At 53.7% G+C, this 25771-nt stretch overlaps 1 protein-coding gene across 15 annotated transcripts in view; it reads right to left on the bottom strand.

The window, feature by feature from the left end:
• BCOR (BCL6 corepressor) overlaps positions 1 to 25771 on the bottom strand; it is a 115983-nt gene that overhangs the window by 13587 nt on the left and 76625 nt on the right. For 9 of the 15 annotated variants that reach the window (XM_070502142.1, XM_070502141.1, XM_070502137.1 and 6 more), the window contains exons 2-7: positions 13321 to 13446; positions 11944 to 12022; positions 8143 to 10983; positions 7427 to 7480; positions 6767 to 6953; positions 322 to 582 (exon numbers count right to left, since the gene is read on the bottom strand). In XM_070502142.1, the coding sequence (XP_070358243.1) occupies positions 322 to 582; positions 6767 to 6953; positions 7427 to 7480; positions 8143 to 10983; positions 11944 to 12022; positions 13321 to 13406 (3508 nt within the window). In that variant the 5' untranslated portion in view covers positions 13407 to 13446. Of the gene's footprint in view, positions 1 to 321; positions 583 to 6766; positions 6954 to 7426; positions 7481 to 8142; positions 10984 to 11370; positions 11500 to 11943; positions 12023 to 13320; positions 13447 to 25771 lie in introns of those variants that run through there. The other 6 variants (XM_070502145.1, XM_070502151.1, XM_070502147.1 and 3 more) reach the window with 2 other exon arrangements.

The following is a 25771-nucleotide window of genomic DNA, read 5'->3' as shown; positions in this document are numbered from 1 at the left end:
AATGAAAAAGCCCCCTGGGGGAGGGGGGAACAAACTGTCTTATGCATCACTAATGGGGGTGGGGGAGGGGAGGGGTGTGGTCACTGTCTCTGCTGGTACCAAGCCTTGGGGAGGGGGCCTATTTGTCTTTGGCCATCTTTGGGCTGGAGCTCCTGCATCTGGCTTGGGGGAGGGGAGGTGTGAGCGGCTTTCCCCAGGGCTCCAGGGTGGGAATGGTAACCTCCAGTGCTCCGCCCTGGGATGTCCCCTGGGCGCCCTGCGGCTAGGGTGGGCAGCCCGCCTCCTGTCTGTCCACCTTTGGCCGAAGCCGACCGAGCTCACCTTTGGAGACCCGTTTTCGCTTGATTTTCAGCAGAGGGTCCTCTGGCAGCTCTTCCACAGTGGTGTCAGCGTGCTTGCTGTCATCTGAGATTTTACGCTTTTTCTCCAGCTGGAGGGTGGGGTCGTGTGGCATATCCGTGGCCGCCTGGTCAGCGGGCGGCTCACTGGCGGGCTGTCTGTCCACAAAGTAGTTCTCCACAGCAAGATCTTTGTCCTCCGGGGCTTCGAAGGGATCCTGTTTGTTTCCAGCACTATCCTCGCCTGGGGGAGGGGAGACAATAACACACAGATGAAGGCCCAAAGGTCCCCAGGAGAAGGCAGGATTTGGGGAGCAGCAGGCGGGACCTCCATGTCCAAGGTAAGCTGCTATGAACAGACCCTTCTTTGGAGACTGGGGGCTTCACACATCGGAAGCACAAAACCCTCAGGAACAGAACGCCCCAAAGGAAGGGCAACCGAAAGACCATCAGCAAGCGAAGCGGAGAGTGAGGTGTCCGGTACACCCACGACTCTTGCTTTCCACCTTTTCATAGTTGGGACAGGGGAAAGTCAAGGAGCTGAGGCATCAACACTAAATTTTTTTTTTTTTTAAGTACATCATGAAAGAACTCCCCGCTTGCCACAGTTGATCAACTTCGATGGCGCTCAGGTCCCCTCCAGGGCCCTTTGCCAGAGGATGGGTGATCCCCCACAGCAAGATCCAACCCTAAAGATCTCTCTGAAAACATCTGCAGAGGTCATGATCTTGAAATAAAAGGAAGGCTGACAGAATCAAAAGACCAAATATCTCCCAAATGTCACCTACACACGGGCTAACGCCAATGTTCACTTATCAACAGGGGAGATGATGAAGAAAGAGGGACAGGCGAGTATTGGGAAGCAGGGAAGCTGGGAAACCAAGGGCACTGGGATGGGGAGCCTCGCAAAGCCAAAGGACAGGTTTCCTGGCACGCACACAGGGTCAGGCGCAAGTTCAAAGAACTCATGCATGTCCCTCTGTCCTCTTTCTCACACCCTCGCTGACACCATGCATCCCCATGGGGATGCTAGTCACTCCACCTGGCACTCCTTCATGCCTTCCTTCACATGCAAGCATGTAAGGACACCACAAAGACAAGACTCCGCCCCTCCGCCAGAGGTGCCTTGTCCACACCAGGCCAGGGCTCGCTAAACCGCTCCCTCCAGCACCGCCTGTGCCGCCTTGCCTTACATCATCTCAGCCCAACATCTGTCCTGACTCTTGCTTCAGCCCAGGAAACAGCTCACCGACTGCTTTGCTGGTCAGACTGTTTCTAATACACCAACATCCATCACTGCTGTCAAGGTGTTCCCCCAAGACCCCACACATCACCAGGGGTAGGAGTTTGGTATTTCGGTAACAGTGAGCTAAGCGGCCCAAGTCCATTTCCAGATGCAATCAAACACTCTCCTCGTATGCTGATCCCAATCCTCCTCCTTTCCCCAGTCCACTTCAGATATCACCCCCACTTCTCACCAGCCCTGCTGCTCCCCTGCTCAGCCTCCTCTAGGTCATTCCAAGCATCTAGCAACCGTCAGGCAGGGCGAGCTTCACCCTGGCCTTGGCCAGCCTGTGCTCTCAATGGTGGAAGGAGCCCATTCACCTCCTCTCCAGGGACATCCCAAGGCAGGCCAGAGGGGGCCATGTCTACTCATGCACAGAAATGGTGGCATTGCCCCAACTACATGGATCTTCTGTCACGGCAGTGTCCTAACACAAAGCTTGGTGGCAGGATCGGTGGCAGGAGAAACCCCGCAGCCCGCCCAAACCTCTGGCCTGTGCTTTACGGGCGAGGTAGTCAAGACAACCACCAGACTCGGTTCGGCTGGGCAAGCGAAGGAGGCGGCTGCGACTCTCACTCGGGCTGCTCCGTGACCCCCTTAACTGCACTGGCAGTAACAGCGTCACTTTACAACCTGGCCCCCTTCAGTTGTAAAGTGGGAATATGATTGCAAGCTGCCTCCCGGGGGTGGGCTTCATAAGCACACACCTAGCCCGGCAAAGGCCAGAGAAATGACTTTAACAAAAGGATGCCAAGACTCCCAGCCCAGCTTGAATTTCAACCCCACTACGTCTGAAATTTTAAGATGTGAGCCCTTCTACCCTTTGACTTCTCTGGTCCAATCAGTCTTCCCCGAAAGCCCCATGGGAGGGGCTAGGGATCAGTGTAAAACTGTAAGAGCTATCTTAAGAACCACCACGTGCGATTTTCAAGTTAATTTTTGTATATTCCCCTCCTTCCTGCTTTAGGTAGGAAAGATGGTTCAAACCAGGTAGGTTGATATCACTGGGTAATGTCAACAAAGGTCTTCCAGGGTTACACTAAGGCAGCAGCTTAGCCAGCGTGGGCCCCACCCACAATGAGCTGCTCCGCCCTGCCACCTCTGCCCACACTTGAGATGTCCCCCAGTCAGATTAAGAATCTGTCAAGCCCGAGTGTTTCAGATTTCACTTCCACAGGTTCCAGGTCAACTCTAGGTCTCACAGTCACCTATGTCCATCACAGGCTCAATCTGTCTAAAGAAGCGTCTTGCTCGGGGAGAAGGTTTTCCACTGAAGTTTTACGCCCTCACGGCAAGCATCCTTCCTAACAGTGAAATTAGTTGATCTCTCATCTACCCAGCCTTTTGCCACGACGGCCGGCATCTCCTGCCCATAGCACCCCCCCTGGAAGACTTGTGATGACCTATTTCACAGGTGCCAGCAGGCAGTGACGGACCAGGGACCTCGTCTCCCTGCTTCTCGCTGAACAAGAGCATCCTCACAAGATGAGCCCTTCCTCGCTGTCTCCTCCAGGCCTCCCATCCAGGAACAGCTGCCTGGGTGCGGAGGGCGCCCCTTCACCCACCAGGACAGGGAGTGCGTGGCACGTGCGCCGGTCCTCCCACTCAGCTGGGCGTGGCGCTCCTGTGCCTACCTTCTGGATGATCCCCTCCTGCCTTGCCCCCAGGGACCCCTTGGTGTGACGTCTGTGCTTCCTCATCCTGAACTATTACCAGCAATCCTTCATTGCTAAAGTTGGGGTTCACTGAAATCACCCACCCAACACACAGTTTAGATACCGTGCTCCCCATTATGCATGAGGATCTTTTCCCCAACTGGGTCCATCCATCCTGTCCCCTAACCTTGAGCCTCTCAGAGTAAAGACGACAACTCCCCTCAATGAAGGCCCCCAAGACCTTATGCTAGGGTGACCTTACTCAGGCCTGTAGCAATCCTGAAGAACACCTACCCTACCTGCCCAAGATACACATGGCTACCAGCTATGAGGCAGAGACTCCATGTGACATTCCTACACACCTGGCTTGGAGCTTCTCAAGGAGGCTATTCCAACCACAACTCACAGAATTAGCCTTCGGGTCAAAGGAGATGGAGAGAGAAATAGATACACGGGGGTCTTAACCATCAGACTCCACCACTGCTACTACTTTCAATCCTTCCATAAACAGGAAGCCACGTGTCCCGGTCACTTGCGCTAAGCAGACGTGAACATGGCTGAGTGGTTCCTGGTTCAGCATCTACTCTATGGCCTTATGACTCACAGCACATACATCCCATAATTCATCATGGTTGTGCCATAGCACTCTATCACAGAAGCAGTGCCATGGCAACAAGTCACTGTGGCAACAAAGCACCCTCACAACTGTTGAGCCATGCCCAGGGAGCTCTAAACAAGCTGGGAGAGGACAGAGAGGCTGGAGGGTTCCCCACGATTGAAATTCCCTCCTCTGCAGATAACCATAGCACCCCCAGCAAAGGCTAACCTTGTTAAAACTTACACCCTCCACAGAAGAGACAGCGGGAATCTCTATTCCAGACTCAAAGTAGTTTCAAAGCACCCAGGTGCTCTGCCACAATGAAGAAGCTTTGTGAAGCCCTTTGACTGAGCTTTCTCCAGTTCCTGCCCAGGCACTGCCACTGAGCAGGTCCTGGGTCGGCCCCAGTCACCCTAGTTCAAGAAGGGAGGGATCAATGCCTCCTTGTCCCTCCCCATCTTTGAAATGCCACTGATGGTTGCTATGACGGAATGCCCAAGTTGGAAATTCCAAATGAGTTAGGAGCCCCCTCAAGCACCCCTACTATCATAAAGAATAAATGACAATCCTGACCCTCGTGTTTCCATGTTAGTTCACTTTTCTTAAGCAAACCCCTCCCAACAAGACAGACCCACACCTGGGCCGTGCAAGAAGCACCCAGCATCTTAGAAGCTCCTGGTGCCTCCAGGGGTACAGGGCTGCCTCAGAAGAGGGAAGGCGTCCTGTACCCTCTAAGACCCCTGCCCGCCCCAAATCCCCACCTCAGCTCCCACGTGCTCCCAGCTTGGCCCTTGGCCACAGTGACACCCGTGAGAAGAAAACTGGAGAAGGGAACCAATGCAGAGCAGGGCCTGAGCCCACATGGGCTCCAGACACGAGGGCCAAAAGGACAAGAAGGCCATTAATTTGCAGCTGAATGTATCCAGCACCTGCTGTCGCCTGGATGAGGAGGTGGCAGCAAGGACAATGGATCTCTAGGTTACTCCTCTTGACCAACCACAAGCCCCAAGTCCCCAGAAGACTGAGGATGGTGACCCAGCTCCTTCGTTGCCCCAATGTATAAAACTGAGCCCTTCACCTTGCCCAACCCGTCTGCCCTCGGTAGAGATTTATGGCTCACCAGGCCCTGTTCTGGGGGCTCCAGGGAAGGGAACAGGGTGGGGAGGCCTTTCTGAATCATCTGGGGCTCGGGCCCTGCTCCCCAGCGGCCACCCCGAGTTCTCATCTCTAGGTTCAGCAGGAAAGACAGGGAAGGCCACAAATTTCTCTGAGAAGAAAGGTGGGGTGAGGTCATTGAGACGTGAAGGGCAGCGGCCACCCTGGGTCTGGCTTGTTACTGGCAAACCAGAGAAAGGGCAGGAAGACTCGAGGCTGGCTAACTTCCTGCTCCCTTCTTCCAGCTTCCCTGGCCATCCACCCAGAACAAAGAGGGCTTCTCCCTCGAAGGCAGTCCCCCCTCCTCCGAGAAGCACCTTCCCATTAACTCAGCCTTGCCCACGACTACCAGTCTCTCGGAGAAACTTCCCCAAGAGCTGGCCTTATGAGGCAGCTGAGAAGGGAAGGGCCGCATGTCCGCAGTGAGCGTGGGCAAGGGGGAAGGCTCTCGGCTGCTTTACTCAAGAGAGGCCGGATGCTCTATTTCCACCTTTCAATCCCCTGAGGGGGAGGAGTAAAGAAACCTTCACTTCAGGCCCATCCGGAGTCCTTGGTACTCGGGGAAGGCCGCCATCGACTAGCAACAGAAACTCCCTTCTACGGGACTAATGGGGAACAAACTGGTGCTGGTGTGGCTCGCCCAGAACCCTGGCCATAGGCCTTTGTCTGACCCCAAGGATGAGCTGGGGGTGGAGGATGGGGACTCGAGAAGCACACTCTCCCAGACCACAAATTCTCCCAGGCTCCATCAGGCACCGTTGAACTAAGCGTGCATGGGAACGCTGGGCCTGTGATGCCCAACGGCACAGAGGCCTCAAACGCACCCCCACCCCTGACTGTACCGTTGCAGGAGGATTTCTGTGCCCACTCTCCTTGACGTTCACCCAATGCCCTAATTCACCACCGCTCACGAGCTTTCTGAGGTCTGGAGCAGGCTTCAGGCCTCAAGCATGTACATTTAGGAAATGAGGAGAAAGACCTCCACTTGCTGCGCATGCATCATATCAGCCCAGGAAATCTCCTGGGCAAATCCCAAAGTCAATCACAGCGGGGGACCAGCTAGGGGGACTGAAGAGTGTGACTGGAGGAAAGCCCTAGGTTTCGCTCCACATTTTGCCTCCAAAACATAACACACCCTTTGTCTGGTGGGAAGATCCCCCTTGTGTGTACCACATCCGTGGATTGTGTTGTCAGCTCCTGATGATGGGAAACAAACCTGCCACAGAAAAGAGTTCTGCTCATATTTATGGTGCCTTCATCAGCCTGCATCCCATTTTAACAAAACCCCTCCTCTGGAGGGAGAACACAGTACTCTCCATTCCCAAAGAGACACTCCCTAGGGAGGATGGGGGAGCCGCCTCTGGCTGGAAGTAGCATTCCACTGCTACAAAACAAAACAGAACACATGCACACTTGCTACAGAATAGAACATACACCTGCCACAACTATGTTGCCCACTGCCGTGGCAATACTGTGTTACACTGTTACTAACTACAGGGCCAGTGTTTCTCTGGAAACGGAAATGTGGCCCAGGAAACAATCTTTCACAGACGCCTCATTCCGGGATGCTACAATGTTCAAAAGGACAATGAGCCCTTCACTCCATGGACGACAAGAGCACCAACTCGGTGAACTATTGTAAGCGAATTGCTTCCTCTCACCTCCCTCAGCTCTGGGAGCAGATAGGCCCGTTCCCACCGACATGGTCCCACGCAAGCCGCCTGGGTTCACTTACATCTCTCACTGTCGTTCTGGTCGGCAATGGCCTCCTCCAGGGCGACCGACTTTGGCTTTTTGTCCTGATTTCCTTTCAACCTCTCCCAGTCAGTGGGGCTGAATTTGCACACCTCGGAGTCTTTGGTCGTTGGGTGGCCCCCTTCTCTCTCTTTCATCTCCAGCTCTGAGAAGCGCATCATTGCACGCTGGAAAGAAAACGGAGATGGAAAAAAAAACAACGCCTTACCATAAAAGCTATTTCATTTGCCTTACCTTAAAGGAAAGTATTTTCAAAGAAAAGTTTGCCCAAAACCAACCACAATTTATGATACAACTGAGATATTTTTAAATTTAACAGATAAAAATTTAAGGGTATCTATATGTAAGTAGTCACACAATCTTTATTCGTAAAGCCATATGTATATAGATATATATGTGGCGTGTATGTATATCTATACATACACTAGTGCAGAGAGACAGACATTCTCTTGAAGGTAAATAAAACGAAACAAAAACACAACGCAAAGAAAACAAAACAAAAACACAACAGAAAAGAAAATAAAATGCACAATGAATAAAGACGACCATGGCCCACAAACTTCCCTTTGTATATTTGGAAATGAAATTTAACTCAAAAGGTTTATGTAAGATTCTAGTAATAAAAATTTGAAGAACTGACCTCACAGTAAGCAGCGGGTAGACATAAAATACTGTCCTCTTGTAATCCTTCCATCTATGTAATTAAAATGGGCACTCAATGGATCATTTAGATAACTTCATCCATTTTTATAAGCATAAACCAATTTTTTTCTTAACATTGCAAAACAATTTGGCTTTATTTATCTTTTAATTAAAAGTAAAATATCTTAAGGAAATTCCTATACAACATCTATCATTCACTAGCAAGTTAAATACATACTCTATCCCTTTAAGCGAGCTTTTTTTTTTCCTTTTTTTTTTTTTTTGGTGAAAAAAATTGCAAGAATCCCACAGACATGCGGCTGCTACACACTTCCACCGAGTATCACGTAAGGCATCCTAACAGCACTTCTAGATATACTCGTTAACGTACAGTAACGGCAGAGAAATCAAAGCAATTAATAGGTAAAAGTCATGCAGTCTTTAGACATCCTTCGCAACAATTAAAACTTCCGTTTTCAGCATTCGAGTGGAGTTCTCTTAAAATCTACAGAGTAACTTACAAGTATCCAGACACATGAACCTCCAGTACTGCCACTCATGTCCCCTTACTGGACACATTTCCTACATTTCAATTACCATAAGCTTCCTTAACCAAATCTGCCTGGTGTCCTGCCCTATACTCCCCAATCCTCTTTACACATTAAAAAAAGCTGACAACTGGTAAAGTGATTGAAATTCGGGTGGGGGGCTCACCTGCAATGCCCGCTGCTCCCGGCTGAGCTGACTGGAATCTGCGTACAGTTCGGTAGTGACACACTTGAATCGGTCACCCACGTAACCAGCGGAGTTTGCGATTCTCTTTGCCAGCTTAGATGGCTTCGGTTTCAGAACTTTGCCATCACTTGATTCTGCCTCATCAGCTCCATCTTTGGTATAGGTGGGGGTGACGTCCACACTCGGTGGGGCACTGCCCACACAAAATGGTTTGGGATCCTCTTGGGTTTTACCAAAAGTTACCGCAGGGCCATCACTTCCCAGAGTTGGCTCCAGGAATGGAGTCGAGACTGGCACCCCCAGGTTCTCCTTGGTGGTTGCCGCTGGAACGTTCTCCTTGCTTAAGCTGAAGACTGACTGGCCCGGAGCCTGTTTGAAAGTATAAGCTTCGTGGAAGTCACCGACGCGCCCCATCTCCTCTCTCAGGGCGATGAAGTCGCGGTGTGGCTGCAGGGCCGGGTCAGTCGGGGGCTTGGCAGGCTCCGTGCTCTGGCCAACACTCTCAGCTGCGAAGCCGGGTTTGGACACGTTTGTGTCGGGTTTAGCATCTGGCTCTTCCCGGAGAAGGTCTACATAGACAAGCTTGTCACTCTTGACGACAGTTTTCCCTTGATTCCAGCTGGGGCTTGGCTTTAGGTTCTTTTCGGCGGGAACTTCTGGGTGTAGCTTGGTGCTGCCAGCTTCCAACATCTCAGAAAACCGGTTCCGGAGGGTTGGGTCCTCATAGCGGCCTCTCTCATGGGACCGGGACCTCCTCTCGGGTTTCTCCTCTTTAGTGATCTCTATGGGTGTGTGAGGTATCAACATGGGGTGCACCATGCCCAACCCCAGGGCGTCTTGGTAGGTCACAAACTCCGGCCGTCCCGTGGGCAGCCCGTAGGGCAGTCCGGGCTTGGGGGCAAGGTGCCCAGGAAAGAGACTGCCACTGGGCAACAAAACTGGGTGAGGGTAGACAGGTCCCTTGCCATGTAAGGAGAGGGGACTTATAGCGATGCCCTCAGGCGCTGGGTAAGGGAGGTAACTCCTGGGGTAGGGAATTGGTGGGGACCTGAACGCCTCAGTTGGAGAGAGAAATATTGAACTCGGCGGAAGGCCGTTCTCGTTTGCTTTGAAGCTCGGTTCGGGGTTGCCGGCTTTGGCGCCCTTGCTGCTGGTGCCACCGCTGTGCTTGGCAGGCGTGGTCGGGGGCTGGCCCACGTGCTGAATGACGGATGGCGTGGTGTCCACAGAGCTCCTGCTGGTCTTGCTGCCATCTGCGTTGGCATTTGGGGCTGGCGATGCAGAGGCTGGGCGGCCCGCGCTCGACACCGACCCCGAAACGTTAGTGACCACGGCGTCTGTACCGCCCATGCGGGGACACGAAGAACTCCGCTGCTGTGGTATGGCCCAGTCCAAGGCTTTGTTTTTCAGCGGCATGCCTTTGCCATTGTTCTCTTCATTAGGACTTGGCCCGGGCACCACCCAGGATGAGGGAGCCGTGCTGATGATTTCCGATCTATAGAGCGCACAGCCATTTCCTGGAGGAGACAACGTTTCTTTCGGAATCTCACTTCCGGAGAGCACTAAGCCACTTCCAGCTCTGCTGTGAACCAGGACTGTGGGAGCCATCTTTTTCATGTGGTCAGCTTTGGAAGCATCTACATCCACCACTTTAGAAGACAAGTCTAGCGGCTTATCGGTGATGTCTTTGGTAACCGTCTGCTTCTCCAAGAGAGGAGGTGAGCCACCATCCTTTCTGTCTTGACCCGCTGCTTTCCTGGCGTGCCCGGGAACCGGCTGGGCACTCTCAGCCCCTTCTGGAGCCTTCGGGTACTTGCCATTGGAGAGCCTGGCCGCAGGGAACTCACTGCTGACTGTCATGTATGGCTTCGACAGAGTGACCGAAGGAGACGTGGAGATCCTGGCGTAGTGCTTGTGGAATTCGGAGTAAGTGTCTGCAGCGGGCTGGGAGGGAAGGTGGACTCGGGGTGAAGGCCGAGGCGAGGGGGGCAACAGGAGAGCTGTGTCCCCTGGCAGGCTACTGGTGACCTTGGCAGAGGGCACCCTAGGCTGTTTACTGTTCTGGATGTGGGGATAGGCATGGGAATCGACGGGGTTCCCAGGACTGACGCCCATCTTCCAGGGCAGGCTTTTGTCTGCGCAGTGGACCAGAGGTGGGATGGCTGGGGAGGCCGAAGGCGTCGAGAGCCTCATGGGAGAAGCCAGGGATGACGGGATGTGGGGACTGACGTAGTGAGGTGGTGGCAGGTAGAGAAAGCGCTCCCCGTTGGTGCAGACCGGAGAGTACAGCGGCTGGGCCAAGCTGTAGGACTGCTGAGGTAGCAAGGCCTTGTACATGTTCAGTGAATACTTATTTGGTGAGTCAAGGAAAGGGTAGATGGCTGGTGTGGCACCTTCCATGTAAGGGTTGACCCAGGGCAGCCGCAGGTAACTAGCACCATTGATGTTGAGAGGGCTCTGCTTGTCGCTGGCAGGCCTGTCCAAGCCCAGTGTCTCTGCTGTCGGGACAGCACTTTTTTGTATTCCAGGTGGCGTTTTGTATATAGCACTGAAGCCATTTGGGGGTTTTCCAGAGACAGCGGAGGCCTCCACTGTCTCAGGTGTATTCGGCTTGAACTGCATCTCTGGATTTCTTTCGGAGGAAAACCCAAGACCACCGAGAGTGCTTGTGGCAGCCTCCCGACCTTTCTCTGAGCCCAGTCCACACAAGCTAGAATAGACGATGTTGCCAGGGACACGCAGCCCTTCCCGGATGAGGCCAGTGCGGTCCATGCTCAGCGCTGCCAGGCCATCGATCCGATGGGCTGTGGTTGCGTCCACCTTCGCAGAAGAAGAACACGGGTGTTACTTAGCACGCTCCTTCCAAGCAGCAGAGCCCGTCCCCAAGAGAAACTGCAGACTAGTTCTACAGGACATCAGCCTCAAGATCCGAGCAGAAAAGGTTAAGAAACAAAGGATTCCCCGGGTCTGTGGCCCCTCCTCCCTTATCCAAAACCCTTTGCTGCCTGCCTTCTCACCTCTGTTCGACTCCATCCCGAAAGCCAGGAAAACATGGATCCCTTTAGACCTGAGGTCCATACATTAATGCAGTTACCTCTTAACTCTGGAAAATTCACTGTCTCAGCAAAAAGCCTTTGCTGCAACAGAGATGACACCAACTCTCCGACTCTGGGCACCACCCTCATGGGGTACAGAGCTCGCACTAACCTTCCCTGGGCCTGTCAGGCTGCGCGCAAGGGCGGTGTTCACCCGTCTTTCCCGGAAGGCCTTATTTAACATAACAAGAAGCGATCTTGAGTGGGACAACAGGAATGGAGGGCTTTGGATGTCTCATTTCTAAATCAATAAAGAGGCCATGGGTCAAACCGTGGCTGGGTCCTTTGACTTCCTCTCCCCGGTGTCTGAAGACAGGTCTGTGTTTCCTAGTTTACCGGAAAGGTAGACCCTAAGGGTCTACTGGAGGCTGGAAATTTGACCAGCTGGGAGCACTGATGTGGCACGTGGCTTATGGAAGGAAAGAAGGCAGCACATATCCCACCAGTCACCAGGGGACAGGGACATAAATGGCGAGCATGTCAAAAGGAGGGCTCGGCCAGAAAGCCTAGACAGGAAGAGCTGGGGTGAGGGTCTGGTCCTGCCAGAGGCTACTACTCAGCCTAGCCCCGAAACACCCCCACCCGGCCCCCAAAAGGCCCTTTAACGGTATGCAAATGAATGCACGATTGATTACAGATCACTGATACTCAGATAGCACATCAACAGAAGCCATTAGTCTCTTACCACGTTGTGGTTCAAGGGATTTTCTTCCCTCAGTTCCAGTCTGGTCTTTGAAGCATCACCATCATTTACGGGAATTTTCCTATTTAAGAGGACACACGAACTTCATGAAAGCATTCCTCACTTAACCCATCTTTCATAGATTGCCCCAGAACAGACCAGTTTCTAGTAACTCCATTATTTCAAACTGCCTTTAAAAAAAATTCCTCCCCCATGGCCTATATTAAAAGTTGTCCCCAAATGGTGATTCAACTAGACTGCCAAAAACAAAGGAAAGGCAGGACAACGGAGACGTGAAATCACAAATATGTCCCAAGCTGGGTAAGGAAGAAATCAAGCACAATCACTCCTCTGGTGCAATCTTTTCTCTGGAGAGGCCACGTAGGCCATTCAGGGCTCTGCTGTCCTACCACACCCTTATAAGCTGAGGACAGACATTAAACAGTACAGTGGCCAAAGACCAAGTGGAGGCCACAAGGCTAGAGGCTCTTGGCTGGCAGCTTCAATCACTTCTGTGTCACCCACGAGGGCAGACTTTCAAAACTTTTCCCCAAATAAAGTTAGGTACCATGTCCTATGAAACTGGTTTCCATGGTGATAATGAAGCCATATTTGACTGCCTCTATCAAAATGATGCAGGAAACACACTAATATCACACAAATGTCAGCTGCTCTAGGCTCCAGAGGAAGCTGTACATCTGTGCCAGGCTGCTGCGGCTGCCCTGGGACTTGTTATCAGAGAGCATCGATAAAGAAAGTGCTTGGTGCCAACTTCCAAATCCCCAGGATAAAATCACTGACAAGCAGCAGAGGAAAGTTTCATCATTACCTTGAAAAGCAGCTTCAATCGTCTATTGCTTAGTGCCTCTACCCTGCAGTCCAAAATTACTGATCAGGAAGCATAACAGAGCTGTTGGGTGACTGAAACCAGGGGCCAATGGCCTCACTGAACGGGCAGCAGAGGACACGGAGAAACCCCAGGCTTGAATGAAGTAAAGGGTGGCTACCCCCCCATTTATTACTGAGCAAACTATTTGTTTTAAAAGCACATCGAATGCCGATCCACCTGGGCCCACACTCCTGACATTTAGAGTTAAAGCAGCATATAGACCGGGATTAATTCTCCTTCATAAATATGAAATAATAAATTAAGGACGAAAGTGCACTTGAAAGGCCGCTTTAGGGGCTAATCTTTTAAAGGGCGGCAATGCTTCGCTGAGCCGGGTTGCCTGTTAAAACTGTAAATCAAGGGCCGCCAGCCAGGCGGGAGATCTTTCTCCCCCACCCTTTGTGGGCCCCCTCTGGCTGTAAGAAGGTGAGGGGGCTTCAGCCTGAGCTCTGCTCAGGAGCCCGGGGCCTCAGGCGGACAGGCGCATTCACCTGTCTTCGTTGATCCCACACATGCGGACCCTCTCGCTGTTCATCCAGCTGTGAACGTTCCCATACAGGGGGGTTGCTGAAAGCATGTCGTCTTCTTGGATGGCAGCGTTTCTTCAAGCGTCTAGTCTGTTAAAAAAAAAAAAAATTCCCAGGAGGTTGAATAAAGAGCCAGAGAACAAGAGAAGCCCTCTTCTGCTTGAAGCTCTACAGGAGCTACAGGATGTCCAGGAGTGAAGGGACACACCTGACCCGAAGGTACAGGAGAGGAGAAAGGTAACTTCCTTGGCAGGAGGCACCCAGGGTGAGCAGAAGGTTAATTAAAGCACCACGCCCCACGCCATCCAATCATAGAAGGTGGAGCCCAGGTCAGCCCCCTCCCCCGCCTCCTGTCCAGGGCCATCCTCCCTTCCCCTTTCCCAGCCTTTGGAGAACACGCTTGAAAGCATCCACGGCTGGATCCCAGGGAACCACACACTGATTCTTCTTGAAGCTGAAAGGATCAGAGGTGGGGGAAGGCGCCACAGTCAGGTGTGGCGGCCCCAACTACGACAGGTTCCCAGGGCTGAATTTCCAGGGCCATGGGGTGTGTAACTTACAGATGGAGGGTTAAAAGGAGCTGGTGGACCGATGAGCCACCCCACCCGAGCCCTAGATTAGATTAAGCACCAAACCCGGGTGGTTTGGCCTGGGTGGTTTGGCCTGGGAGCTGCAGAGGGAGGCGGCTGAGTAATTCAATGACGCCTGCACGCTGGGGACAAGAAATCATTAGCAAGCGCAGAAGTCTTAGCAGCCCAGGCTGCCGGGCTGCGAGCCGCTGGCATTCGGGGAGCGGGCAAAACCACCCATTTCCCACCACCCGGGAGGGGGAGGGCTGCTGAGGCAGAGGAGGGAAGAGCACCCCCCCTCCTTCTCTGCCCACCACCCCCACCCACATCACATTCTAGTTTGCTGCATGAGTGAAGGGTCAGGACAAGCTGCATTTTATTAACAGGATTATCACGGCGCGTGATTTATCCTCGTGCAGGATTTTAATTGCTCTTTGGAGGTTGAGCCGTTTCTTTTGACTGCGCTTCAGCCCATATCCTGCTGTTAAATGCTGGGTTAATAAGTAGGGGAGCCTTTAATGCCTGGGACCGATGGCCCTCGGCAATTCCCTGCTCACAAACACACTGCAGTGTCCCTTGTCCAGGACCCGGCCACAGCATCTTTACACGGGACCCAAACCCGAGTGTGAAATCACTGGTGTGCAGATCATCAGGGGAACTTTTCTTTCTCCTCCCTCACACACCCCACCCACACAGTTTCCGAAAGCCCAAATGTTCCCTAAGTCGACACATTTCCTTTGTTAGCAGGAAAAAAATATGCAAATGCTTGCTTTTACACTTTAGCACACGCAACGAACGGACTGCCGGGTCGGTTGGGTTGGAGACACCGGGTTCAGAGCCTCTTTCTGGGAGTAACTGAGGGTGCGGGTGAGGGAGCACCTGGGAGAACTGAATCCAAAAGCTAGGCCATCCTTCACATTTCTTTGTCCTAACCAGGTCTTTTGTCCACCAGCATCCCCCATCGGCCCTCTATACATGGAACACCGTCTGTGAATCAAGAGCCACGTACAGACACACCGCACAGGGTCGGAGCTCAACAATGAAACTGGAGGAGGAGAGGAAGAGGCAGAAATCTGCAGAGTTGGGGCAGGCCTAGTGGGCTTCTGAAGAAGCTACTTCTCTAGGAAGTGTCTCTCTTCAGATAGACCGGGGCGTTTCCAACGGGCTAGCCACAGCGCCCCAAAAAGACAGAGTCCAGTGCCGAGGAAGGTTCTGTGGGGGCTTGTGGGCTTTTCTTCCATCTTCCAAATATACAAATCAAGTTGGGGGAAGGGCACCACTAGTGCTGGGCCGACCACAGGGACATTTCAACGGAGTGTCCCCTCCCTAACCCCTGCTGCCCCTTCTAATAAAAGGAAGACATTCTGGGTGGCCTAATGGAGAGGGTGGAACAACATTCCTTGGGGCAAGTGTCCTGGTCATCAGCAGCAGCAGTGGGACCACACCATGCCATCCCATCACTGTGTGACATGATGAAATGCGGACATTACATCAGGAGCAAAAGGGTCACTCACTCAAACCCAAGAGAGGGACGAGGGAAGAAGAGAGTGTGTGTCTTCGAAACCTCCATCTGCTGGTGTCCCAGTGTTACAAACCGGCCTTCCCTCAACCAAGCCGCGTGCTACACGCCTCCTTTAGATCCCTTGTAACAAGGACCCCCGCCTCAATCATCCGAGAGCTCCCTCCCCGTCAAAAAGAACCAGTCGCCCCCTTCCCTTGAAAGGGCTTCGCTTTAGAAAGGGCAGCCTGGACGGGGGCAGAAGGGTGAACAGAGTTTAGCGACACCTGGGACCACTGGGTGCTTTCAAAGCTTCTCCCCCTCTCCAGGGCTCGTCCTGTGGGGTTTTCAATATTAACGCCGTAGAGATAAATGACACCAGGTGTCAGAATGAAGCGTTCTCACATGCATAGGGTCAGACGGAGGGTTGGGGCCCAGCGTGAGGTTCAGTGTCATGGGGGTGGGGGGACAGAAGGACAGGGCTGGACATGAAGCAGCAAGGAGGGGGGGACACATTGTCGGATCCTGCTGACTACACACACATGCACACACACACACTCTTATAATCTTTAGCTGCCCCATGAACTTTTTGTGAACTGTTTAAAAGTGGAGGTCTGTTGAACAAACAGCGGCGCCACTGCCAGCCATAATTTCATTGCAACAAGCTAAAGACTTTTAACTCTTCAGGTGCCTGGCTAAAGATGGAGCTGAGTGGAAAGGGCCAATGAGCAATGGCCCTGCCTGGCAGGAAGCCCTTCTCCAGGGTGACTGACAGACAGGAGGAGCAGCCCAAATCCCCGGCAGGCAGAAACTTTCTCAGTGGAGGCCACAGTCCTTACACTCCGCCATTATTGAAGGATGGGCAGCTCCCCTCCCCCATCTCCCTGGGACGCAGAACTCAGGGGTACGCTGGGGTGAGAAACACAGAGACTGAGGCAGAGATACAGCAATGCTCATCCCACTCCACTTCTAGAAGCAACTGTTGAAATAGTTAGGGCCTTTTTTTTTACCTCAAAGGGAAGGAAAGCGCTTCAAAACCGACTTCTGACCCTTGGCGGTGGGACATGGCAGAGAGGGCCACTGATGTGATTTCGATGACAAACAGATAGGTACTTGGCTGGATAAAAGGCTCATCTGCCCTTATTTCTCAACATCTCCCCCCGCCACACACCTTCTCTTCCACATGCAGGCTATGCTTCTAGAAGTGCCAAGATGTGTGAAGTCACTCAGGAAAAGTACTTTACAAGCACCAACCTGTTTCCCGTGTGAGCTGCTAAGCTACACCTTGGCTCTGCTTTTAACCCTTTTTTCCAGCAGTGGCGAGAAGGGGCAAGGACCCGGACTTGGGATGAAGAGGGAAGGCGGCTGAGAAGCGGCCAGACGGGGGGACTGTAGAGTGTCTGCTTTCTAAAGAACACAGTGGGAATTGTAGTGACCGCCCACTGGAGTGCCTAGGTCCGGGAGAGAAGGGGCTTGCAAGACGCACAGACCTGAGTGGTCTCCAGATCTGGATCTGGTGGGAACCGAAAGCACAGGAGACTGGGGGTCTCCCTCGACAGACTTAGGCAGGCGTTCATCTGCTCTGGGAGCCGAGTTATGATTAGTATCTGAGTTGGCCTGGAACTGGGGAGAAGGGCCTGATTGGCAGAAAGAGGTCAGATGGACCAAGATTAGGAGCTATCATCCCAACCCTGGCATCCCAGAGAAGGGACACTTGCGCCCACTGAAAAGACATGAGGGGGCACACGGGAGCTTAGCAGTGCCCACCACCATTTCGTTTATTCCTGCCACGAGGACATCGTTATGTGCTGAGGAACAGGAGAGAACGTTTGGGTTTTTTTAAAGGCTCTTTACCCTGGCAGCCAACAAATAGCAGGTCGAACAGGAAGAAGGAGTGACCATGACAGGCCGGGATGAGTGAAGGGAGGGGAGCCAGCACCAGACCACTCTTGGCACCTCTCCTTTCTCTCCACCCCGGCTCCTCCTGGCACCAGGCCACTTTCCACTGCCTCCACCCTTGAGGCGGCGATCCGTTAAAGTCTGCACATCACGCTTGTCAAGTGGCACAGACAAAATGGAAAGCATCGCCACCAAACCATCCCAACTCCCATGCGCTAATGGTGACTGACCCCTCCTAGTGTCTCTCTCACTTGGCAGCCCTTGCCCCGACTAGGCAGTTATCCAGTTAGGGGCCAAGAAGGCCTGGACAGGTTTTCGGGGGCTTCCAGCTCAGGCCAGGCAGGCATCAGGGATCCTGGCCAGTGTGCAGAATGCTGGGGTCCTCAGTGGGCTAGGGACCGCTTCCGGGAAGGGGTCTCCCTCACTGCACGGCTGGCTGACTCTGGAGAACATGCAAGAATGTGGTCACCACAGCCTCACCCTCAGCCACGGCATGTCTCTTGGCAGGTGGCAGAACCTCTTCAACCTCGGTCCCCTCATCTGTAAATGTTTGGCACCACGTTTTCCCGAGGATTAAACCATATTATGGACTTGAGTTTTGCCTGGCGATAGCTGGTCCATGTCACGTTTAACCCCATGAAACAGCATCGGACTCCATTAAACATACGATGTAACAAACCCCAGAACTGTTGCATAGTCTCTGTGGCAGTGGGAAGGCTGAGGCAGGGACACAGAGGGGGCCAGGCCAGGGAGGGGTGACCTTCAGCAGAATTGTGGGGATTTCATCGAAGCCCAAAGCTAACCACGCGGGAGCCCTTCTTGGGGCTGCTCCAAGCACAGACTGAGTCACGCACAGCGGCACTTCTCTAACTGGTGTCAAGGAAGGGAGGGGTGAAGAAGTTCCTATTTTAGGATGGGGGGGGCTGTGTGGGGGTGGGAGATGAGAAGAAAAAGCTCTCCCGGATGTGCAGTGTTGGGGCGGGTCCTCCTGGGCTTCTTTCCCGGGTGTGTGTAGCAGCCGCTAGTGGGGGGACCCCAAGGCTGCCCTCTGTCCCCAAGGCCCAGGCAGGGCCACAGTCTTCCAGGGGTATGGCTGAGGGAGGTCCCTGCTCGGTCCTCCCGCCCTCCCTGGGTGCTGGAGGGGTGGGGGTTGGGAGGAGTGGTCCAGCCTGCCCAGGCGCTGTCTCTTGGCACACTCCAAGCCATGGCCATTGCCTCCGGGGGCGTCCCCACCCACGCCCCAAGTTTTGCATTAGTAACAGACTGAGCTGCGGAGCAGGAGGGGAGAAAGAGAGAGAGAAAGAGAGAGAAGGACGGGAAACTCGCGCGGCCCTGACCCTTCGGGTAACTAGAACCTTCCCTGCCTCCTCCCAGGGCGCCTGGGTCAGAGCAGAGCCACTCGGGTCGGTCGGGGAGTGAACTTGGCCCTCGGGCGGCCGAGGCGGCGGCTGCAGGGAGAGCGGGGGAGGGGCGCCCCCTCCCCCGCCTCAGCCCAGAGCACGACCGGTCGGCAACAAAGGGATTTTCTCTCCCACCACACACACCCGAGCTGCTCCGGGCTCGCCCGCCCCTCCCCGCGGCTCCTCCGCCGAGGTCCCCGCGCGGGCCGCGCCACGGCACACACCCACACCCTCGCGACGCGCCCCCGCCCAGCCTTCCAGGAACTCCAGCTCCGTCCCGGAGGCGGCCCGACCTCCGCAATCCCCCGACCCCAGTTAACCCCTTGGGCCCTGCGGCCCGCACGCTCCCTTTCCTGCGCCCCCGCCACGGAGAACTCAGGACATGCTGCCGAGCCCACCCCGGGAATGGGCACTGCAGACCCCACCCAGCCATCGTCCTGGGCTCCCTTCCGACCAGATTGGAGTGCTGCTCTCCGTGGACGCCCCCTGCCCAGCAAGATGCAAACCAAGCGCAGCCAACCGTAAAGAGGGAGGAGTTGGGGGGGGGGGGCGCACCAGCAAGGATGGACCCGGAGAGTCGCTGCCAAACCGGGGCTGCCTGCCACTTACCACCCCCCCCCCAACCAGGCAAAGCCATGGCCCACCGTCGGACACTTCCCCTTCTCCCCTGCCACCCGTCCAGGCCACTGCCTCGGCTTTTTGTTCCTTTCACTTTCTTTCACGGTTTTGCCACACACAACCACGTGTGTATGCAAGAGGGGGCCCGTTTGGAAGCTGGTGTCCCTCAACAGGAGGTGGCCCAGGACAGAAAACCTAGATTGAATGCAATTAAGCACCCATACTCCCCCTTCCCTGCCCCCCCACCCCCCCAAACCTCACATACCCCCTTGGTCTAGTCCCTATAGAGCTGGGTTCCCACTTGGAGTCTACACAACCTGGGGGCAAATCCAGAATAAACGATCCATACCACAACTCTAGAGGGGGTGTCAATGCACTGCAGTCTCCACCAGGGCTTTGTAGGAATAAAACGCACTTAATGTCCCCCCCCCAAAGGGACAAGCTATACCATAAGGCTATTAACAACAGCTATCATTAGTACACACAGGAAGCACAAAGGAACTTTTTACGCATAAAAATTGCATAATACACAGGGTCCTGCGATCTGCACCAGGGTTCCTTGCTGATTGTGTGCCGCCTGGGAGTCCTGGGAAGGCTGGGGATGAGGGTCAGAGGAGGAGAGGGGCTCCCACTTTCTCTACAAGGAACAATAGGAACCCCACGTCTGCTCCTCAGTCTTGGAACTCAGAACACCCCAAACAAAGCTGCGAACGACTGCTGTATAGATGGGGGCCCATGAATTTTTGTAGCTGTTCAGAGCTTAATTACTCCTCCTTGATCCGTGGGACTAGACACGACACCGCCAAGGTTAAAATGCCCCGAACAGCGCCGAGCAGATGTGAGCGAGCTGGCAGACGTGCAAATGAGGCCTGCCTCGGAGCACGATAACAAGTGACTAATACATTGCATATCGTTGAAAGAAAATTATTTTTCTCTAATTTGCATTTGCTTGGGGGAAAAAAAAAGCCAAGCAGAGTCCCTCCTCACAAGCCCGAGTCTAATCCTGGAAATACAGCCCGGCTGCTTTAAGAGAGCTGGAAGGAGGGAAAGACTGCCAGTGTTTTGGCGTTGCAGGCTTGTTTATCTTTCCGCCTTTCCTCCAAGGCGAAACTCGTTTTGCAAGCAACATTCCTACAGAAAATGGCACACGTCATAAAAAGAGACCAATTTATAGAACTGGCACCGAAGTTCATGTATCGCTCCAGAAGCATCTCCCAGCTCCCCACTAGGGAACCCAACTAGATGTAGAGGTCCACGTTAAAACTCAGACGGTAGACCAGGTGTGGGGAGGACAATGAACTTGATTTGCAGCTATCCTGTAGGCTGTACACCCAGGGATCAAAGTCACATAGAAGGACAGGATGTAGAATTATGTCAGCTCTAAATGAGCCTCCAAACCCAGGGGCCAGAGCTGCGAAGGCTTCAACCTCGGGATGGGGGGGGGGCGCTTTTTACACCCAGCTTGCCCCAGGACAGCCCCGAGGCAGGCCCACCTTCTTGGTCATCCTGAGCCCGCCTGCTTGGGCCAGCCCTGCATCTCCAGGACTGGCAGCCACCAACTGCTTTCCCTCCCACCCTGGCGCCTCCCTGCAGTGGCTGGCGGAGGACCAGCAACTCAGAGAAGGCCTGTGGCTGTGGGCATCTAGTTGATTAAGTCACAGAGCGGGTGGCGCTGTGGGCAGACCTCAGGACTGCACCTTTGCGTCCTGCAGCTAAAGGCAAACGCGCTCTTGAAAATGGGGAGGCTTGGGAGGGCAAGTTCAGCCATGTGGGTCATCCAAAGCCACCCTGCGCCCATTTCCCCCAAATGCACCCCCCGGGGGGCCTGAACCTACACAAGCGTTTCCAATCAAATCTGGAAACCAGTGCCGAGTGCATAGAACACAGCGCCCGCCTGTCTCTCTAAGTTGTCTGAATAACAGGACCATTTCAGAGGGGGGAACAACGGCCTTCAGAGCCTCTGCAATTTCCAGAAAGCCTTCAGCTAATAATACATTCTTTCCAACAAGCTTGCTTAGGGCTGAAAGTTATTTTCCCAAATCTTAAAACCCCTGTCCTAAGCAGCTGAGGACCCAGGCCCACAGATCCCGGCCAACGTCCCCCCAGACAGTGACACTCATGACCCCGTGGGCCTTCTCTCACCACCTCTGCCTAACAAGTTTCTTAAACCACAACATACAAACCATGCTGCACCTCCATGCCAATCCTGGGAGCCATGAATGTGTGTGTTGGGGGGCTGGGCGGGTGGGGGGTGCTGCTGCGCTCTCTCTCATCCGAGGACACTCTGGCCAGAAAGTGGCGGCCACCTCTGCAGCTCTGCGCGGGGCTGCATAGTGCGCGCTTTGTGTAAGTGCCGAGGAGGCGCAGCGCTGCTCGCGCACCAACAGCTGTCACATTATTTGCACTCGCTGTAAACAGCCTTCACATTCCCCCCTTACCACATAGTTAAAGCCAGACTAACAATCCACAGTTAGAGATCAAACCAACAACAGCAGCATTGTGTCTGCCTTCGCTGCCTTCGCACCAAGCCCAGCAGCTGGCAGGTTTCTCCGGAACAAGGGACCCCCTCTACCCCACCCCTCCGGGCTCCAGCCAAGGCTAGCCAAGGCAGCTTGCGTTTGTCGCTGCGGATTGTTAAAGCAAAAGAGCACAGCCATTTCGCGGAGATTTCTGCGGGGTTGATCAGCTCTCCCAGAGTTTTCTCCTCCTGGTAGCTTGGGCAAGCACCCCTCCCCCATTTCCTCAGCTGGGAAGAAAGGTTGTTCAGACTCCCAGGGTCGGTTTCTATGCTCAGCAAAGCGTGGGCTGGCCTGCCCTGGCCATGCCTGGGGTCAGGGCAGGGAGGCCAGGCAGCTCTGCGCTTTCTGCAGCCCGCGGCCCAACGCCTTGTGTTTCAGAAATGTCCCACTCCCGGAATACTTACTGGTCGCCCCACTGATCAAAATGTCTCCTTTATGATTTTTGGTTAAGTCGAACATTTCCATAATCGTCATTATTAGCGCAAATTACACGCCTAATCGGTCCTTAAATAGATTTTAATTAAATAATCATACAAGGCTCATTTTATGACTTAAGAAAGGCATTACTTTTCGTTATAAACTTTCCACCAGGATAGAGAATAACGATAGCAGACAAATACTTATTCTTTGAAAATCACCAATAACCAATGGGCAGAGTATCATGAAATAGAGCCTGTTTCACCTTCTCGAATGGACGCAGAGACCAGACATACAACATCTACACAACTTTCCTCTCGAGAAGAGAGGGGATTTCTTGCTCCAAAGCATTACTTTTGTCTCCTCCTTGGGGCCAGTAGAAATAAACCCGAAACGCTACTTTTCCTTACCCATCTGAAGAGATTTCTCCGGCTAGAAGTCTCTTCTGGAGACCACTGCTCCCCGCCCCCAATCGTTCTCCACCCCTTAGTCTGCTGAGAGCCGGGGTGCAAAGCAGGCAGCCTGTACTTGTTAAATGCTGTGTAAAATGCTGTTAATAAAATAATAAATACAAAGGATCGAGGCTGCCGGGTCCACGGGTGTTTTGACTGGAAATGCCTTGGCACTTGTCATGTGTTTATGGGAGGGCAGACAACTCCAGGATTTACATAGTTTGGACATTTCTGTACTTCATTTATTCTTTCCGAAATGACGTAGGCCTACAGCTATTTCAAGTTTGCGTTCGTACAGAACTGTTAAATGCCTAAGAGTTTCTCCAATTAAACCAAGTTTTAAATCAGACCCAAAGCTGGAACAGACATACTCTCTGACTTGCCCCACTCAGCCCTCAGCCCCTGTTGCTGGAGAAAACAAACAGACCCTCAACAACAACCCCCTGTCCTGGCTCTCCCCACCTTCACCCCCTCTGGGGGCAGCGAGGGCAAAGGTTAAGGTGTCTTCAGATTACAGGCAAGGCCCTGGCTACACACACGGTGGAAATCATCGCAGTCCGGCGCATCCTGGCCAGACTCTACCTCTAAACCAGTGAGCTAAGATGGGGGGAAAACCGCTGGCCTGGTAAAACCCACTGTTCACAAAACAATGTCAGCAAAGGCTGGAAGGCATTCTTTAGAGAGGGACGGGGATTCGTGCCTACTGAAGCTCTTTCAGCACAAAGGCTTTTAGGGGAAGAAGGGAAAAAGAGGGAGGAGGAGGGGGAGAGGAGGAGAGAAAGGGAGGGCTTCTGTTTCAGAGCAGGCATCCCCTGAGAGTCAAGAACCAAGTGTAGCTTCAATCAAACGCTGACTTCCCCTCTGGGAGCGAGGAGGAAACCTGATCACAGTAGCTTACTACCGGCCTGGATCCATACAGGTCTGGTTTTCTTCTCATGCTAGTAATTTTTTTAAATACATATCAATATAAAAGAAGCAATCCCTGGCCGACTTTATTGAAAACCACACTGAGACCTCATAACATCCGGACTTAATCCCTATCAAACAAACCACAGCACCTCTGGCCTCTGCAGCAGGCCACCCCTCTCCTCTTCCAACCAGGTTTCTCCCCTCCAGCCACTGCTGTTCCCTCCCCGCCCCCCCCCCAAAGAATGACGGGAAGACTTGCCAAAGAGCACCTAGATACCGGTTCTGGAATCAATTCCTAACCATATAATGATCCCACTTAAGGGAAAAAAATCCAAGTCCTTTCATATGGAATCCTTTAAAAGGCAGAATGCAAAGAACTGCAACAAAGAGAAAGGAACCCACGGAGGTCCGGAGGCGTATTCCTGGGAATACCCTGGGAGGGGAACTTACCCTCCATCGCAGGTCCCTGGACACTGGCCTAAGCAGGTTTCAAGGGTTCTCAGAGGGTCTTAGGGGCCGCAGGGAATGGAGGAGCAACTTACAGGAACATGATCAGTCATTCAAAGCAGTTACTAATCCTCAGGGCCTACTATGTGCCAAGTATTCTTTGATCCTAAAGGTGGATAATTATTCCCAGTCTTACAAATGAAGAAACTTACTGAGGCTCAGAGGCCATAAATAACTTGCCCCCAAGGTCACACAGCTAGTAAAAATGGGCCACGGTCAAACTCAGTCCTGGAGTTGCGGAGAGGAGCCAATTATTGGTCTAATTGTGCCATTCGAAATCCCCAAGAAGTTGCGAAGGCTTCCTGAGCCCTCGTACTCAAGCACAGTGGAAAAGGATACCGTTTAACACCTATGTAACTCAGTCCACAAGGAACCCAGAACCCAGTTTCTCCTACACTCAGTAATCTCTTGGTTCATTTGAAATCTTTCACAATTTCCCTGACACCTTACACATCTCCCTACACTGGGATTACCCTGGTCTGAGGCCAGGGCTCTCAACATGCTCCCGTCTCGCCTCCTCCAGGAGCCCAGAATAGGCAGGGTAGGTGGTTCAAGACTCTCAGGCCTCCGCAGAAAGCGCTGACTCCTGGTCCTGGAACGAGGCTTGCCACCCTAGTTTTGCCACATAAAGCAATAAATCAAATTATCTAGATAGAGCAAAAGCCCTTTGGAAACAGTGCCTACACTTACCATTCCCAGGGTTTTAACAGAAAAATCCCAGAAACCAAAGTGGGGTGGGGAGGGAATTAAGAGGCAAGCGGCTTGCAAGATGTCAGGCCCTACTGGACGGCCCCCCCCGGGGGGGGGGGGGGGCACAAAAAGCCAACCTCCGAAGACAAGCTGGGGGGCTGGAGTAACTTTCCTTTCCCCAACCTCTCGTTCCAGAAGCTCAGGTCGGCGGCCAACCTGCCCTCCCCAGACCATCCCCAATTTCCAGGTCTGCCCCAGGCTTTCAGATGCTCCGGGAACTCTCACACCCGACGCCACGGGCTCCACAGCCGAGGGCCGTTTCCAGCTCGCTCGGTGGGGACCCGGCCGGGCAGGCGAACCGGGCACTCGGCCGCCCTTGCGGGCTTCCCGGCCCCGGACCGGTTGCTCCTCCAGAGGCCGAGGCTCCGGATGTGAGAAATGGCCCCAGAAGCGACTGGACAGGCAGGGGCCTCGGCAGCGGGAGGGATGGAGGCGATGGCGGCGCCGGGTCCTCACCTCGCTAGCCAGCCGAACACGCCCCAGCAGCCCGGCCGCCCCTGGCTTCTGGCCAGTGGCTCTCTCTCTCTTTTTTTAAACTTTCCGGCCTTGGCGATCAGGGCAGGGTTTCCAGTCCCCGCCACCACCACCCTCCCAGCTCGCTGCAGTGCCTTCCAACCTCCCAGGAAGCGACCCCGGCAGACACCCCACCCCGCCTTGGGCCACCTGGAGCGGGCGGCTTCCCGAAGCGATCGGCGTCCGGCCAAGACTGAGACGCCTGCGTCCGGGGAGGAACTCCCGCAGCCTCCAACGGGCCGGCTTGCCCGCGGTGCGCGTGCGGTGCGCCGCACACTCGCGCACTCTCGGGAAGAGCTCGCGGGGGCGGGGGGGGGGGGCGGTTAAGGGCTGATTTTTTAGAAAAAAATTCTTCAGCTACGAG

The sequence above is a fragment of the Equus asinus genome, chromosome X, assembly GCF_041296235.1.
Source record: "Equus asinus isolate D_3611 breed Donkey chromosome X, EquAss-T2T_v2, whole genome shotgun sequence".
NCBI lineage: Eukaryota > Metazoa > Chordata > Mammalia > Perissodactyla > Equidae > Equus > Equus asinus.
This window is presented reverse-complemented; position numbering and strand designations above follow the sequence as displayed.